Here is a 15,515-nt window from a genome sequence, read left to right as displayed (position 1 = left end):
TCAGCTTTTTAATACTGCATTCTCTAGCACAGCAGCGTGACTGACTGCTTCTTGAGTGATCCCACTTTTAGCCACAGAATTCTTGAGTGGCAGGTCGTGCTGTGTGCTTGGGATTCTCTATGGATGTATAAGTGTTTATTGATGCATGTTTTGAACGTTATCTCTTGATTTCCATTTAGCCCCTTTATACTTATTTATACCAGGGTGTAAAAAACCTGGATTATGTTTTTCCAAGAATTCATATTTTTAGTGACTTGCCCCTTAGCTGGAATCTAAAGGGGAATTGACATATTAGCCTGTTCTGAACTCTCTAATCCTGGGATCTGTTTTTCTCTTTTAATACTTCAAAGAGAGAGTCTTCTGTTTTAGAGGCCTGTTACTGATGTAAAGAGGGCTATAAAAAGAGAACCATGCAGAGTGATTACACACTAATGTGCCCATTTATGTTCAGCTAAACACACAGTGCACAAGGGAGCACTGATTTGTGAACACTGGTAATTGTTTGAGGTGCCAGATCTGGCTGGATGAGGCTGCTAATGATCAGAGCTTTACCAGAGCTTTGCTGATATTCACATGTTCTAGACTGGGGTTCTTAGGCTTTCTTATAGTATGGAAATCATCTTAACAGAGAGTGCTTTTCCCTGCAGGGCCCCACCTCTCTTAGTATAACAAGCCTGTGGCAGCTATAGCAACGACTAACATGGAAAAGTAACAGCAAAGAATTGTTAGCTTTTTAAAATACAGTTCTTAGCAGCCACAAACAAGGAGATACAATACCATGCAACCAGCCAGCTTGCCATAGACCACCAGCAAGTGCTCTGCAGACTGCTGCTGGTCCACCCAACACGTCTGCTCTAGTCTGTTCCAAGCTTTCTGGCGAAAGTGCCTTTATGAAATGAAGGAGAACATGTCCCAGATCTTAAAAGGACAGTTCTTATGTTAAAAACCATCTCTTTGTTTTAACAATTCCTACTTCCTGGGATCTGAAGCATGGGCAAGACTACTATAATGGAACTAAATGTAAAAGAAGGAATTGACTTTTCACAGTTACGGTTTGCTTTTTCCTATGTACATTTTCTTCAGCTTGGAAAATAAAAGTAGACTAGCCAGCTCAGCTTTCAGGTTCAAGCTCATTTTCCACGAGGGAATGATCATACAGTGCTGTGTCTAGTTCTAAAGCACCACCATATGCACCCAGAATGCTGTACAAATGTTAATGCTACAGTGTTTGGGATTCAGATGCTGCAGGGGATTGTATTGTTTAAATATATAGTGCATGCATATATTGTCTAAATAGAAACGTTTCTATTGATCTTAATTTCTGCCAAGTTTGTTTTCACAACTTGAACAGGGGGCCAAACCTGACTTGAAACGTTGTTTATGAAGACTAGTTACTTGAAGTTATTGGAGCATAATGACGAAGTGGGTATTCACCCACGAAAGCTTATACTCCAATATGTCTGTTAGTCTATAAAGTACCACAGGACTCTTTGCTGCTTTTATAGATCCAGACTAACATAGCTACCTCTCTGATGCTGGAAGTTACTGTCCTTCAGCATCAGCATTTGGTCCCCTTGATTTTAGTTTTGTAGCTATTTTGCCCATGCACGCTTTGCACCTCTAAGCAGGGCTCTCACTAAGGTTTTTAAAGTTTCAGAGCACTGGCAAATGAAATATGAGCTCTCACAGGCTTGCATTTATTCTGTGTAACAGAGCTGCTATGGCCAAGTAGCTTCAAAATGTGAAGCCTCAATCTTTCCCCATTCTAGAGTAAACCAGGCAATTTTTCTCTAGGCCAAGTTGGTGGTAAGCTTTCTGTGTCTTTTGTGAACATGCATGTCTAGGACTAGCTGGCTGGTATGCGGGAGGGAAGTTGGTTCTGCTTTTGAAGTTGCTTTCGTTTTGCTTGCACTTGGAATAGGTAGGAGCATCAAAGGAGGATGGATAAAGAAAATGAGGGAACTGGAGAGAGTTGAGCAATATCGTAACAAGCACATGGCCTCAATTCCAAAGAGACTGTTTCGTTTTTCTATTTCCACTTTCAGGTCTTCAATTGACAGTGAACCTGACTTAGTTCTAGGACCCCTGAAGTCACTGCAAGAGTTGCGTAGAGAGCAACAGCTGGCAGAAATTGAGGCTCGCAGACAGGAGAGAGAAAAGAAGGGTCTGGAAGAGGAAGGAACAAAGCCACCAGTACAAGAAATGGTGGAGGAACTTCAAGGGCCATTCTCATATGAATTTTCATATTGGGCAAGGTACTAAGGCACACAGATGAGCAGCACCATTTTCTTGGTGCTATTATCTAATGTTATCCAACTTGCATCCTCCCACACTGTGTGTGCAACCACTGTCATCTGGGTGGAATGTGTCCAAGCTACTTAAGTGCCTGTGGTAATGTTCTGTGGCTGCAGCCTAAAGAGGAAATTGTACGACAGTGTCGGTGTTTAATAGCTTACTGTTAGTTGATTTTTCTAAAGTCTCTTGATGGGCATTATAATCACTAGGCAGTGTTATGAGAGCTGCTAATTTTGGTCTTGTTTGAGTTGTCTAGGTCTGGAGAGAAAATCACTGTGACACCTTCATCAAAAGAGCTGCTTTTCTATCCACCCTCTGTGGAAACAATTGTCAGTGGAGGTAAATATGTGTAGTATAGTAAAAAATGTACAAGGTATAGCCAAGTCACGTTCCCACAGACCGATTTATAAACTGTTGTTCTAGGGTTGTTCTGGCATTACATAGCCCCTTTTAATTGCAGCACAGTTTCTATATGGCCTAATTTCACTTACTGAACATTGAAAATGTTAGTGTTTGAGCTACAGGTTCATAAAGAGAGATGTTTTTCCTTCAGAAGTCCTTGTTCCTACCCACTAGGTGCTATAACAATATCAATAATAATAAATTGAAAAAAATGGGTGCAAGTTGTGTTGTAAGGTAGGGTTACTAAAGCAATAGCTGAATGTCCAGGTCTTTTTCTTTCATTATACGGATGAGGAGAGAATACATCTGTAGTGGAATGGACTTTAGCTTTTGATCGTGATTAGATCTATCAATTAGCTATTGATAGATTTTTATTCTGTTTCTATTTTTTCCTTCATCTTACAGTTCAACTGGCAAATCTCAGTTTCTGTTGCCAGAGATTGTTTGTAATGAATTAATAAAAATAGTCCTCATGAAACAAATCTGTTTATAATATCATTGCCATCTACAGGTAGTTTGCTGTACAGTTACAAATTCTCTGCCTAGGCCCAATATGCCATGGGTTCTTAGGTGAATAGCTTCTGATATTTGATACCTCCAAGAAAGTGTTGGACTGCCTTTGTGTCTCATACACATTTGAATGCTGTCGCAGGCTGCACTGTTTTTGATTCTTGCGCACAAATGGGTTTAGACTCTTTTTTCCAGATAATGTTGTTCTTAATGTGGCATGAGGTGTCTCCCTCCCTCATGCTGCCTCCTCCCCACCTCCCCCAAACAATAAATGCTTGCCAAGCTTTGAAATACTAAAGTCACTTGTGGGTGTATTATGGCCTTTTGATTCCTCTCCAAGCCTGTATAATACACAGTGCTTTATCTAAGAGTTAATCTAGTAAATCTAGAACTTCAGAGTTGGGTACATGTGGGTTAAGTTTTGAAATTCAGTTAACTGATTTGAGCGTGGGCAATGTTAATAGAATCTAAGGCCAGAAGGGACCTTGACGATCATCTGGTTTGACCCCCTGCATAACTCAAGCCAAAGAACCTCAGGCAGTGACTTCTGTTGATGTTGAGATATTGCTGTTACTGTCTGTTTTCTTTCCTTTCCAAGAAAGCTGCCCTGGGAAACTGATAGAGATTCATGGAAAGGCAGGCTTATTTTTGGAAGGGCAGATTCATCCTGAGTTGGAAGGCGTTGAGATTATCATTGGTGAAAAGGGAGTGACTTCACCCCTCATCACAGTTTTCACTGATGACAGAGGTGCCTATAGGTAAATAGCACAATTGTTTGTGTCTTTTGGGTTGTCCTAGTTTGAACGCTGCGGGGACTATAAAATTGAAACTGTGTGTGTGTAGTATTTGAATGCTTCTTGGTAGTTTTTTTTTTTTTTTTTCTTTTTAACTGGTTCTTGTTTCCTTTTTACTTGCAGTGTTGGCCCACTCCACAGTGACTTAGAATATACCATTACTGCACAGAAAGAAGGGTTTGTTTTGACTGAAGTAGAGGGAACAGTTGGGGACTTCAAAGCTTTTGCTCTTGCTGGAGTGACTTTTGAGGTAATGTTCTTCACGCTTCAAGTTCCTCACAAGAGAGTATGCAGTCAGAGCCTTGAGAGCATAAAACCCAAATGCAGATGCAGAGAAATAATTGTGGGGTATGGGCAGATTTTGCCCTGGGATGATTTTGGTGTCACTAATCAGTGGAACAAATCTCCCTGGTGGACTGACTTGCCATGCCGAAATTATATTGCATGTATTACAGTGAAGGTGTTAGAATCGCTTACAAAATACTGGCTTTGTGTGTTTTCCTAATTTAGGCCATTGTTTTCATCACTACTTTGATACTGTCAGTAATTTCCTGATGGTGTTAATGCCTTATGAAGTAAATTGCAGAGTTCAGTAGCATTGCTAATGTTCATTGATCACTGCTGTTTTTTAAAAACAGATTAAAGCTGAAGATGACCAGCCTCTTGCTGGAGTGCTCTTATCCCTTAGTGGAGGGGTGTTCCGGTCTAACCTCCTTACCCAGGACAATGGCATGCTGACCTTTTCCAACCTGGTAATGTTCATGCAGTTACGCATCCACAATAGAGAAAATTGTATCTGTATGTCTGTGTTCAGTCGCACCTTGCCCTCCAAAATGGAGATGTTAGCAATACCCCTCAATACTGGGAGCCCATATTCTCTCTCCACTTGTCTTACCCATCCATGATAGACATGAGTCCCCCAGCAAGTGGTGAGTTACAATTTTATAAGCAACACCCCAAATTTCAGTGAGTGGAATGGGAGAAAACTAACCAGGAAAGACTGTGTTTCTTGACACCTACTATGGCCCTCCCCACATAGCAGGCAGACTAGGCTGGCCTGCAGTTCTAGATGCAGCTTGTAAACACAAAACAACCACATTAGTTTATAATACTCTTGGATTCTTTGAGGATAGAATCCAGTTAGAGTATTGTCCACACCAGTATTTACATCATGGGTGGGCAAACTTTTTGGCCTGAGGGCCACATCAGGGAATAGAAATTGTATGGCGGGCCAAGAATGCTCACAGAATGGGGGTTGGGGTGCCGGAGGGGGTGAAGGCTCTGGTTGGGGGCATGGGCTCTGGGGTGGGGCTGAGGATGAGGAGTTTGGGGTGTAGGAGGGTGCTTCAGGCAGGGATCGAGGGGTTTGGAGACCGGGAGGGGGATCAGGGCTGGGGGAGAGGCTCAAGGGGTGCAGGCTCCGAGCGGCGCTTACCTCAAGCGGCTCCCGGAAGCAGTGGCATGTCCCTTCTCCATCTCCTACGCGGAGGCGCGGCTAGGCTGCTCTGCACGCTGCCCCATCTGCAGGCACCGCCCCTGCAGCTCCCATTGGAGCATGTAGGATCTGGAGCGGGGACATGCTGCGGCTTCCGGGAGCTGTGTGGTGCGGCCCCGACCCTGCACTCTGGCTGGAGCACCGGAGCAGGGCAAGCCCCAGACCCTGCTCCCCAGCGGGAGCTTGTGGGCTGGATCCAGCTCGCGAGCCATAGTTAGCACCCCCTGATTTACACACATGAGCCATGTTTCCTCCCATAAATCTCTTTTTTTCCTGGTCACTCACCTGTTGCTGAGGTCTTGTAATAAAGGTGACACTGCAGTTCCGTCTCACTTTGTATTTCACACTCTTTTCCAGCAGAGCTGCATTGGTTTATGGTCCCATATGTTCCCTGTTCTTCTCAAGTGCTTCTCACGTTTTTCTTTTTTGTTCTGAAAAGACAGCATGGCATGTGGCTGTTGGGGGGAAACCTTACCCTATATAGCATGGAACTCTTCAGAAAATGCAATTGGTAGGAGCCAAGTGAATTATTATGGGTATATTAATGGCATTAAACTGAAATTGTTTGATGCCTCTTTGCAGAGCCCAGGGCAGTATTACTTTAAACCTATGATGAAGGAGTTCCGCTTTGAACCGTCATCTCAAATGATTGAAGTGCAGGAGGGACAGAATCTTAAAATCACAATAATGGGTCACAGAACAGCTTACAGGTGAGTAGAGCTGAGATACCTTATTGTCCTGCTTAGCTTGTGTACCCAGAACTGCTCCCAGGTCTGCATGGATGGTCATGAAGCCAAACTTTCACATTTTCTCCTGACGTACCTCTATACCAGTTGCTTATGGGGGCTTTTCAAGGTAGAACTTAACTTCCTCACACTGTGCATCATAAAAGCAGTTTTCATTTAAAAATGCATACTACATGGATGTGGTTTCATGATTGAATGAGCATGGGTTGAAGCATTTCTAGGAAGGGCATTGCTTTGAAAGAGTTTTGGCAATTGCAGTGCATCGGGTTTGCACCACAGCCAGTGGGAGACAGAGATTTGTCTGTTAAACCATTTCCTTTTAAGATGTGATTCCCATCAAGAAGCTTGGAACCAGCCCAAGTAAATGATACAACAGATACACTATTTCCTTTGGATCTTTGTAATAGTGGAGTGTCTTAATGTGTGTGTCAGCAGCAGCAGCCCCACACTTGTAGTAATGGATCCACCTTTTCCACCCCTAGCTGCTATGGTACAGTTTCTTCTTTAAATGGGGAACCTGAACAAGGAGTTTCAGTAGAAGCTGTGGGGCAGAAAGAGTGTAATATCTATGGAGAAGACACAGTAACAGACGAAGAGGGTAAATTCAGACTTCGTGGACTTCTGGTAAGGATTGTAATACATCCAGCGTTGTTTACTTTTATAGTGTTGTGTGTGAACAGAATTATAAAATGCATTTTATAGTTAGTCACAGCTTAGTATTTCCCCATCACAGTTGCCTGATAAGACTCCCTTGGCTCTGTCTGTGGTAGGAAACATGGAGGTATAGTAACTGTTAACTCTAGTAAAAGAGAAATGTTCATTAGTGAGTGTACATCCTACAGAACTTTCTGTCTGTATCCTGTGGGGGCCTTGGGAGAATCCTTTTGCACTTCCCTTGTTCAGCTAGAATAACACACAGTATGTGTGATATATCTAATGGGTATGACTATACACATGGATAGTACTAGTATCCTAGGCAAAGAGAGTGATTACTTTCTTATCTGAAATTATTACCACAGTAACATATCTGTCTTATCAGGCTGTTGTTCATGCATATTTTAAATACAGTAAACTGTTCTGGATGAAGACCTGAAAGCAGAAGTTTTGGACTAGCATGTCTAGGATCAGCTATAGAATACTGGATCATAAACAGAAGCCTTGCTTCCTGTATTTTGTCATGCATTGCACAGCTCAAGGTGTGCTGTCCTTACTTCATTGATGGCAGCTTAAATTAACCTGACATAGTTATGCTTTTCAAAAGTCCAAATTGCAGAGTGTTTGTTGAATATAGACAGAGACTATTTGATCTGTTTTTAAATCTTGTCTAATGCATTTTCTTTGTAAGTAAAATGTTGCACAGCAGACAGTTCCTTCTAATAAACCACTGGAAGTAAAGTCCTGGGCCTTTAAAACTTCTCTTGTCTCTGCAGGAAGGGAGCCTCTCTTTTTAGATAGTGTTATTCAATGACATTTTTATTGCAGGGCAGTACTTTCAGTGATTAGGGCTGCATCCATTTATGGTGGTGAATTATGAACTAAATGTGCTCAACTTTTTAAAGCCCTTTGAGTATCTCAGTTCTGTTAATGATAAAGGTTCTAACGTAACTGAACAATGGGATTTGTCTGAATTTTGTTTTTTAGCCTGGTTGTGTGTATCATGTCCAGCTCAAAGCTGAAGGCAACGATCATATTGAAAGAGCCTTACCACAGCATCGTGCAGTTGAGGTAATTTCTTCTGGCATCTTTTTAAACCTGAACCTTTCATTAAAAGGCATCAGAGTTGCTGGTTGTCTCTGCTAGGTTTCATTTAATGTTGGATATTTCAATGGGAGCTAGAGTCTTACCCTACTGAGGTGCATTTGAAAATACCAATAGGGGCCTATCTGCATCTTTAGGCACCGCATTAACTTTGAAATTCTGGCCCTAGACCTGAATTTTAAGATGGCACATTGACTCAAACTGAGGCAGTCAGCAAGGGATTATATTCAAGAGAACACGGTTTATAACCAGAAATAAAAACAAGGTAACATAAATACAAATAGAAAAGGAGTACTTGTGGCACCTTAGAGACTAAGAAATTTATTTGAGCATAAGCTTTTGTGAGCTACAGCTCACTTCATCGGATGTACTCCTTTTCTTTTTGCGAATACAGACTAACACGGCTGCTACTCTGAAATAAATACAAATAGTACCTGAAGTTCATCACCTCCATCCCTGAAGTTAAATGCAACCCTATGACTTTGGATGTGGAGTCCAGCCTTCCCAAAGGGCTCTCTCCCCTCTGAATCCATTGTAACCAAACTGTAGTCCTTCCTTTCCCCAGAGCATCTGTATAAGGAAATAAACAAAAGGTTGATCTTGGCTCATTAGGGATCAGGTAGGTCACTTGCACTTGGTCACTGTAATAGGTCATATTAGAATAACAACAGTGCCGGGAGAATTCTTCGATAGCTCTGCACACTGATCTGGAATCCTGGGTCTGTCCTTGCTTGCACTTTAAGAAAGTTCAGATCTCTATATGAGCTGTACACATCTTGAGTCTGTTTTGGTATTTGGCATGTCCTCCATCAGTGGAGTATCTGAGTGGACTCTGTTTTAAACCATAGGGTTCAAACAAGGTACCCTCACCAAATCCATGTCTTCATGCTGGATATTGGCACCAAAGCTTAAACTAAATGAAGCCCCAATAGGAACCAAGTTTGAAATAAGTGATCTTCAGTCACCAAGTACCTGAGTCTAGGGAATTAACACAGGACACTGTTTCTGGATTTTCTTTACCATAGACAATGAAACATTAGCTAGCAACTCTGAAGGATTTTGTTTCTTAGCATGTGCAAGTCTTCAAATTATTTATTGTATGCTTATATTTTACACTTAATTACACATGGTAGATATCTTTTCTGTTTTCGTTTGTTTATGTGGTCCAAATCATGAAGTCCTCATGCAGGCAAAATTACCAGTTCAGCTCTGTAGATCTTCATAAAATTTAATAAAAACCTCCTGAATTTAAAACTTATCAGATTTCATGAATATTCCTCCATTGTTAAAGATTCAGATTAGTTGCCTCTCATTTATCTCTTGACATCCAGCAAAGGTTAATTAGCCTGCCATTAGTTGTTTAAAATCTTTATGTGGAGATGGTCATTACTCAAGCTAAAACGGTTGCCTGACCAGGCTTTCCTTCACTGCAGCAAAAGAAAGGAGCAGAATTCTTTAAGCATTTGCACTCTTCATGCTAATTGTGCCTGCTCCTTAGGTGGGAGGGAAGAGGCCACCCAAGTTATAGACAACAAATCAGTGCTAGTGTGCTGTGAATGATAGCCAATGTACACCAATGTGTCCTACTCTCATCTTAGCTAGCATGCTATTTCCTTCCTGCTGGAGAAGAGCTCTGGGTTCTGTCTTTCAAACGTATAAGACCCTCTAGATTCCGCCTACTCATGATATAGCTAGTTTTGAGGTCTACCACCCCTTGACCAGTGTCCCTTTTTGATATGGAAAACCAGAAGCACCCGTTCTACACACAACCACTTTTTTTAATTGAGGTTATTTAGAAAAAATATTTTTGTCTCACATCAATCAGAATCTGGTGTTAAAAGCACATAGTATTTAAATTTTAACTCTGCTGGAAAGGCCTGGTGGAGAGGTCATGTCCAGTCTTGCTTTGCTGCCTCTCTCCCCCCCCAAAGAGGTTAGACTGTTTCAAGGATGGTGGTCTTACAATTTAGCCTACATGTTCTATACTTCTCTATGCTGGTCCTAGTTTAGTAATACAGTGCTTGTTACCATGGCACCAAGCAGCCTTATGCTGATAATGCATGGCCCGGTATTTATAAATGAGCATGCTGTGCTCAAGCAATGGAGAAAAACCAGTTGTGATTGGAAACAGATTTCAAATTTCCATGGGACTATGATAGTAGGAAAACCAATGTTTGTTTCAAATTCTGAGCAGCATCTGTGTTCTGTTAATTTTCCCTCCTAGCAGTGTAAATGTTCCAGTATTTGTATATTGCAGGTTGGTAACAGTGACATCGATGATGTGAATATTATAGCATTCCGACAAATTAACCAATTTGATTTAAGTGGAAATGTGATCACATCTTCAGAGTATCTCTCTACATTATGGGTAAGTGTAAAGTCAGCCCTTTGATCTTACTCCAGCGTATTTTCCTTCAACTCCAAGATAACTACGTCTTAGGTCGCTAGCAATTGGTCAGTAACCAGACTATAAATTATATTCGGATTAGTAGTGACTCTCCAACTACTTACTAAAGGTGAATTTGCATTCTAGTTAAAGTTGAGATTTCAGTGACTGGAGACACTGAAAGTAAAGTGCTCTCAATGGTACTGTCCAGAGCTAAGGAGTAGTGATCTCTTTTGGACTGGCCCAGTGGCTCTCTGATCTAATGGTTTGCTCTTCCATTGGGAGAGCCTCTCTGTAAAGAGAGTAGAACGTTAGAATTGAGATCTGCTATCTGGATCAGAGAACTGGATTTAACCCTAAAACAGCTGTGCTGCTGGAAGTCTTGACACATGGTTTTATTAGGGAAAAGAGATCACATGAATGAAAACTTATCGTAAGAATATGCACAGATAAGAATACAGGTGTGTATAGCAGTATAAGAAATGAGTAGCATGGCTGAAATGTTTAAACTCGGGTGCCTGAAGTTAGGTGCTGAAATAATTTGGTCTCATTTTCAGAGGAGGAGCTGAGCCACTCACATTCACATTAGCTTCCGTGGGAGATGGGGGTGTTACGGGCATCTGAAAACAGGCCAAATTGTTTCAGAGCCTGAGTATAGGATTTAATGCTGTGTTCCCCTGCCTCAAATAGTTGCTTTATTTGGACTGTTAATGACAATCGGGAAAATATTAAAGGCAAGATATAAGGTTACAAATAGATTGTCTCCTTCTCCCTTCAGTTACCAAGACCTTAGTTTGAGGTCATTGGCTTTTACCTGAAACCTCAGAAGCACCAAATGCACAGAACAGGAGTAAAGGAAAAATGCCTTGCTCTATGGCTGTGTGTGTGAATGATTCTCTGCTCTTTCAGGGGAATTCATAACCTACAAGTTAGTCTGGGTGACTAAGGCAGCTTATTCTAGAATGAAATATATTTTCAAGTTTTTAAGCCTGCACGTATGTTCTGTTGTTAGTTTTGATCTTACACCCTTTGATTCTTGCATGCATCCTGCAGGTGTGGGTGACTATAGCTCTTGTATTTTAATGCAGAGGTTTTTATCCTGGAGAGAGATGCATTCAGGATTGGCATAAACACAAGTCAGAGGTTTTGTGACCTCAGTTTAGCCTGTTGTGGATGCATAAGCTGACAGAACAGCCGGCAATCGCTGCTCTGGTTTGAGTTGAAATCTCAGAGATAAAGGGCGGAATTGATGAGAATTAGCTGTCCTGCATCTGAAAGGACTGTACATGGCCCTTCCAACTGCTTGGTCAATGGAAAAGGAAGAGGTTATGTTTGAGCATGCAAAATTCATTAAATTGTAAGGGGAAATATAGAAAACAAATTACCGTGAAGGTGCAGAAGTAGTTTTTATAAAAATATATAAAATCCAAAGCCCTAGTAGGTACTTAGGAGCAGATGAGCTTTTACAAGCCTAGAGATCTCAGGTTACAAGATACCAAGCCAGTTTGTGGGATTTTAAACTTCTGTAGTTTGACAGTGCCAGGTGTTCTAAATTGCTGGGTTGCCTTCAGCATTTTCTTTTAAAATCTGTGCACTGTACTTTGAAGTGCTGTTCTCCCTTAATACAGGCGACGTCTACAATATTTATCACAGTACACCCTCGTAACTGTCTTTCTCTTCTGCTTTTTCCCCCTCTCCCAGGTGAAGCTTTACAAAAGTGAAAATCTTGACAACCCAATTCAAACAGTCTCCTTAGGCCAGTCCCTATTTTTCCATTTTCCACCACTGCTCCGGGATGGAGAGGTAATATTAATGATTAATTATTGGTTTTATTCATTTCCGTTTTTTGTAAAGATGTTAGCGTTATTTCCCAAGTGCTTGTGGAACAAATGCGATCTGTGCGTGGTGCTGGAGCAAAAGGTGCCTCGGAAGGCTTGCGGCTTGTTAAACTGACTCTTACATTTGAATCTTCTCCTGGCTGTGAACCTGATATTTTCTACTGGAGCTGGCAGTTGATTTTATTTTTTACACCCAGAATTATGTGGTGCTCTTGGATTCCACACTGTCCAAATCCCAGTATGATTACACCCTACCGCAAGTTTCGTTCACGGCCACTGGATACCACAAACACATCACTTTGGTCTTCAGTCCCACTGTAAGTATCTAGTGTTCTAACTTTTTCATTTCCAAAGTTGAACTTGAGGTATTGTGCCTGGGTATTGCAGCTCGTACGCTTCTCTAGACTTCCATTGAAGCCTATGGCAAGACTTTCATTAATTTCGTTGTCTCCCGTGGAAGTCTTGCCATTGATTTCAGTGCAAGTTGGATCTGGTGCACAGAGGAACATGCGTACATATGAGGCCTCAAACGACAAGTGACCTAATACTTGTCATATAAGCTGCCATACCTAGCGCCTGTGTAGTAAGTGATGGCAGTGGCATGAAAGAGTTGCAGCCATGACACTGTAATTCAGATCTGCTAATGGCTGAAATGTGTTGGGGTTTAAAAGGTAAAGAAGTTGCCATAGTAATTCCACAATGACTCTTAGCCGGGTAAGGAGTGCCACTTAGGAGAGTCCTTAGTTATCACTGGTAAAGAATGTGACTTGGAACCAAGACTGTCGGTTAAAGCGGGGGGATTCTCCAAACTAACATGGAGTAAAACTCCCTCCCTCCTGGGCGGGGGGGGGTCTTAAAATGTATGATCATGCTCTGCCTCTGTAGTCATGTTTTCTGTGTGTGGTACTTAAATTGATGGTTTCTTTTCTGCTTTAGTGTACATCTAGACCCCAGTGGAATAAGAGGGAAACATGAAATGACAGTTTTGGGTGAAGGATGCAGGTGTGCCTGAATGCTCCTCTGGTAGTATAGTTGTTGTAGAATAGTCCATGCGACTGGCGATATTTAGGTATTGTGTCAGGTAAATCACAATGTACCTTGTTAAAAGCAGTGTAGTGACTCACCTTAATGCATGAGCTTTAAAAACAAACTCCCCAGCTAACAGGTGAGCTGAGCTGAATGAAGATTGCTTCTACACTGGAGGACGTAGTCCTCCTACAATGTCACTTGAACAGGAATTGGTCACATAGTAAGTGGTGAACAACTCTATTGTCAATCCAGTTTTTAGTCATTTAAAGTTGAGAGATTTAATAGGTAAAACAGCAAGAAACTTTCTGAAAACCAGTGGTCATTGTGGTTTGCAGAGAAAGTTGCCTGAACAAGATATTCCCCAAGGATCCTACATTGCATTGCCTCTGACACTGCTCCTGCTGTTAGCTGGTTACAACCACGATAAGGTAGGAAATGTTCTGTTTTTTACTATTCTAATACTCCCCAGACCATTTTGTACTGCGTTGCGTAAAATGGGGGTACGCTGATGTGGATGTCTCGATAGAAGTAAGAAAACAGAGTTAAATGTCAGTCAACAAAAGAAACAAAATGCTTTAGAGTTTCTTAAATACCTGCATATTTAATTTTAGTGCTAGTGTTTTAGTCCCTTTGCTGCTTCTGTGTTTGGGTCAGCTGGTCTCATGATAGTCCTGGAAAGAACAATGCCAAGTAACCAGTCACAGCTGTCCTTGATGTAAGTTTATTGTACTTCCTTCATAGTGACCAAAACCTCTCTTCTCTTTGGGATCAGAACACCAATGCCGTTACATGTTTTGCTTGTTGGAATTCAAAGTAGGCATTAATTATTTAATTTCAACTAGACAGAAACAATATTTGAGCATTTAAGATTTCCAGGAGGTTTGGATTAGACCCCTTCCCACTCAGCTTACCATGGTCTGGTCTTTGAACCTATTGCACAAAGGGCATGTCTACAGTTTGTTTGTAAAAATGCTTGGCTGAGAATTACTACAGTGTTATAATTCTAAATGCATATACCATCATAATTATGTCCTGCTTCCCCTTTCTTTCCCAGCTTATTCCCTTGCTGTTACAGCTGACAAGTCGACTGCAAGGAGTGCGGGTGCTTGGGCAGACAGGTTCAGACATGGGTGGCCCAGAGGATGCAAAGAGACAAGCAAAAAAACAGAAAACAAGACGGACGTGAGGTGAAAGGAATGATTGCATGAAGTGACACTTCTGTCAGGTTGGAGCCCAAGGAGTTTGAGAAGCATGGCCACTAAACCATATTTTTGATGAATCTGTGGACTTTATTGACTTGAAATTTTTATTATACTATGTGAGCCCTTTGTCAGTCACTACATTTTGGCTGTAAATTTTCTATGGCATCTACAGATTGTCTTGTTTTAAAATAATGAATTGAATGGCTCTGTTGTCACTCTGAGCAGTTCTTCCATGGCGAAGACCATTTTTGTCTCCTTATTGGAAGCCTCCTGGTGGTCTAAAAATGTAACAAATGAATCTTCACAGATAACTTTGAAGGGACAGTTCTAATAAAAATGGTTTTGATTTACCTCTCAGCCTTTATTATTGGGAGGGGACGGGGGGTGTCAGCTTCCTTATCTTTCCACCCAGCCACTTAATTCTATTAGATCAGCTATTTGGGAGTTCTGTTAAATCAGTAGCTCCATGAAATATGAAGTTTATATGGATCTGTATGAACTGGAGAACTATATCTTGGGTGTGTAAATAGCTCAAAAACTCAATTTAAGGTTGGCTGTCATTTGCACAGCAGTGTAATCAATGCTTGCCCAGTGACTAAATTATCTTTAGTTAAATGCCAAATATTTGCCTGGCAAAGATGAAGACAGTGCTTGGCTTGATGACTAGTGTTAATATCTGATACATATGCCCATGTTCTCACTGCAAAAGTTGTGTAAATCTCAAGTTTATGTACATAATAAACCCAGGGTTGTGAGTTCAATCTGTGCCAAAAATCTGGGGCAAAAATTGGGGATTGGTCCTGCTTTGAGCAGGGGGTTGGACTAGATGACCATCTGAGGTCCCTTCCAACCCAGCTATTCTATGATAACATCTATGATAATGTGAACTGTGTAGACCTCCAGTTTTTCATGAAGTGAATGCAGCAAGTTATACCTTCCTTCCTGAAGCATGCATCATAACTGCATCATAACTGCAATATGCATGGCCTATGGTCCTGCCTTTTCTGAAACTCTCATGCCACATGTGACCGTTTTGCCAGCTGGAAGGCTGCCTTTAAGT

General features: G+C 41.4%; 1 protein-coding gene across 1 annotated transcript in view; it reads left to right on the top strand.

Moving 5' to 3' along the window:
• Window positions 1-14,805, top strand: part of LOC140918293 (BOS complex subunit NOMO1) — a 32,753-nt gene extending 17,948 nt beyond the window's left edge. The window contains exons 19-31 of the mRNA XM_073362330.1: window positions 2,046-2,255; window positions 2,552-2,634; window positions 3,806-3,965; window positions 4,125-4,251; window positions 4,640-4,753; window positions 6,079-6,206; window positions 6,725-6,866; window positions 7,884-7,967; window positions 10,258-10,368; window positions 12,088-12,189; window positions 12,422-12,541; window positions 13,589-13,681; window positions 14,308-14,805. Coding sequence (XP_073218431.1) covers window positions 2,046-2,255; window positions 2,552-2,634; window positions 3,806-3,965; window positions 4,125-4,251; window positions 4,640-4,753; window positions 6,079-6,206; window positions 6,725-6,866; window positions 7,884-7,967; window positions 10,258-10,368; window positions 12,088-12,189; window positions 12,422-12,541; window positions 13,589-13,681; window positions 14,308-14,439 — 1,606 coding nt within the window. The 3' untranslated portion in view covers window positions 14,440-14,805. The remainder of the gene's footprint in view (window positions 1-2,045; window positions 2,256-2,551; window positions 2,635-3,805; window positions 3,966-4,124; window positions 4,252-4,639; window positions 4,754-6,078; window positions 6,207-6,724; window positions 6,867-7,883; window positions 7,968-10,257; window positions 10,369-12,087; window positions 12,190-12,421; window positions 12,542-13,588; window positions 13,682-14,307) is intronic.
• Window positions 14,806-15,515: the final 710 nt, after the last annotated feature.

The sequence above is a fragment of the Lepidochelys kempii genome, chromosome 10 (assembly GCF_965140265.1).
Source record: "Lepidochelys kempii isolate rLepKem1 chromosome 10, rLepKem1.hap2, whole genome shotgun sequence".
NCBI lineage: Eukaryota > Metazoa > Chordata > Testudines > Cheloniidae > Lepidochelys > Lepidochelys kempii.
The sequence above is the reverse complement of the archived record's forward strand: the minus strand, read 5'-3'. Positions and strand labels throughout refer to the sequence as shown.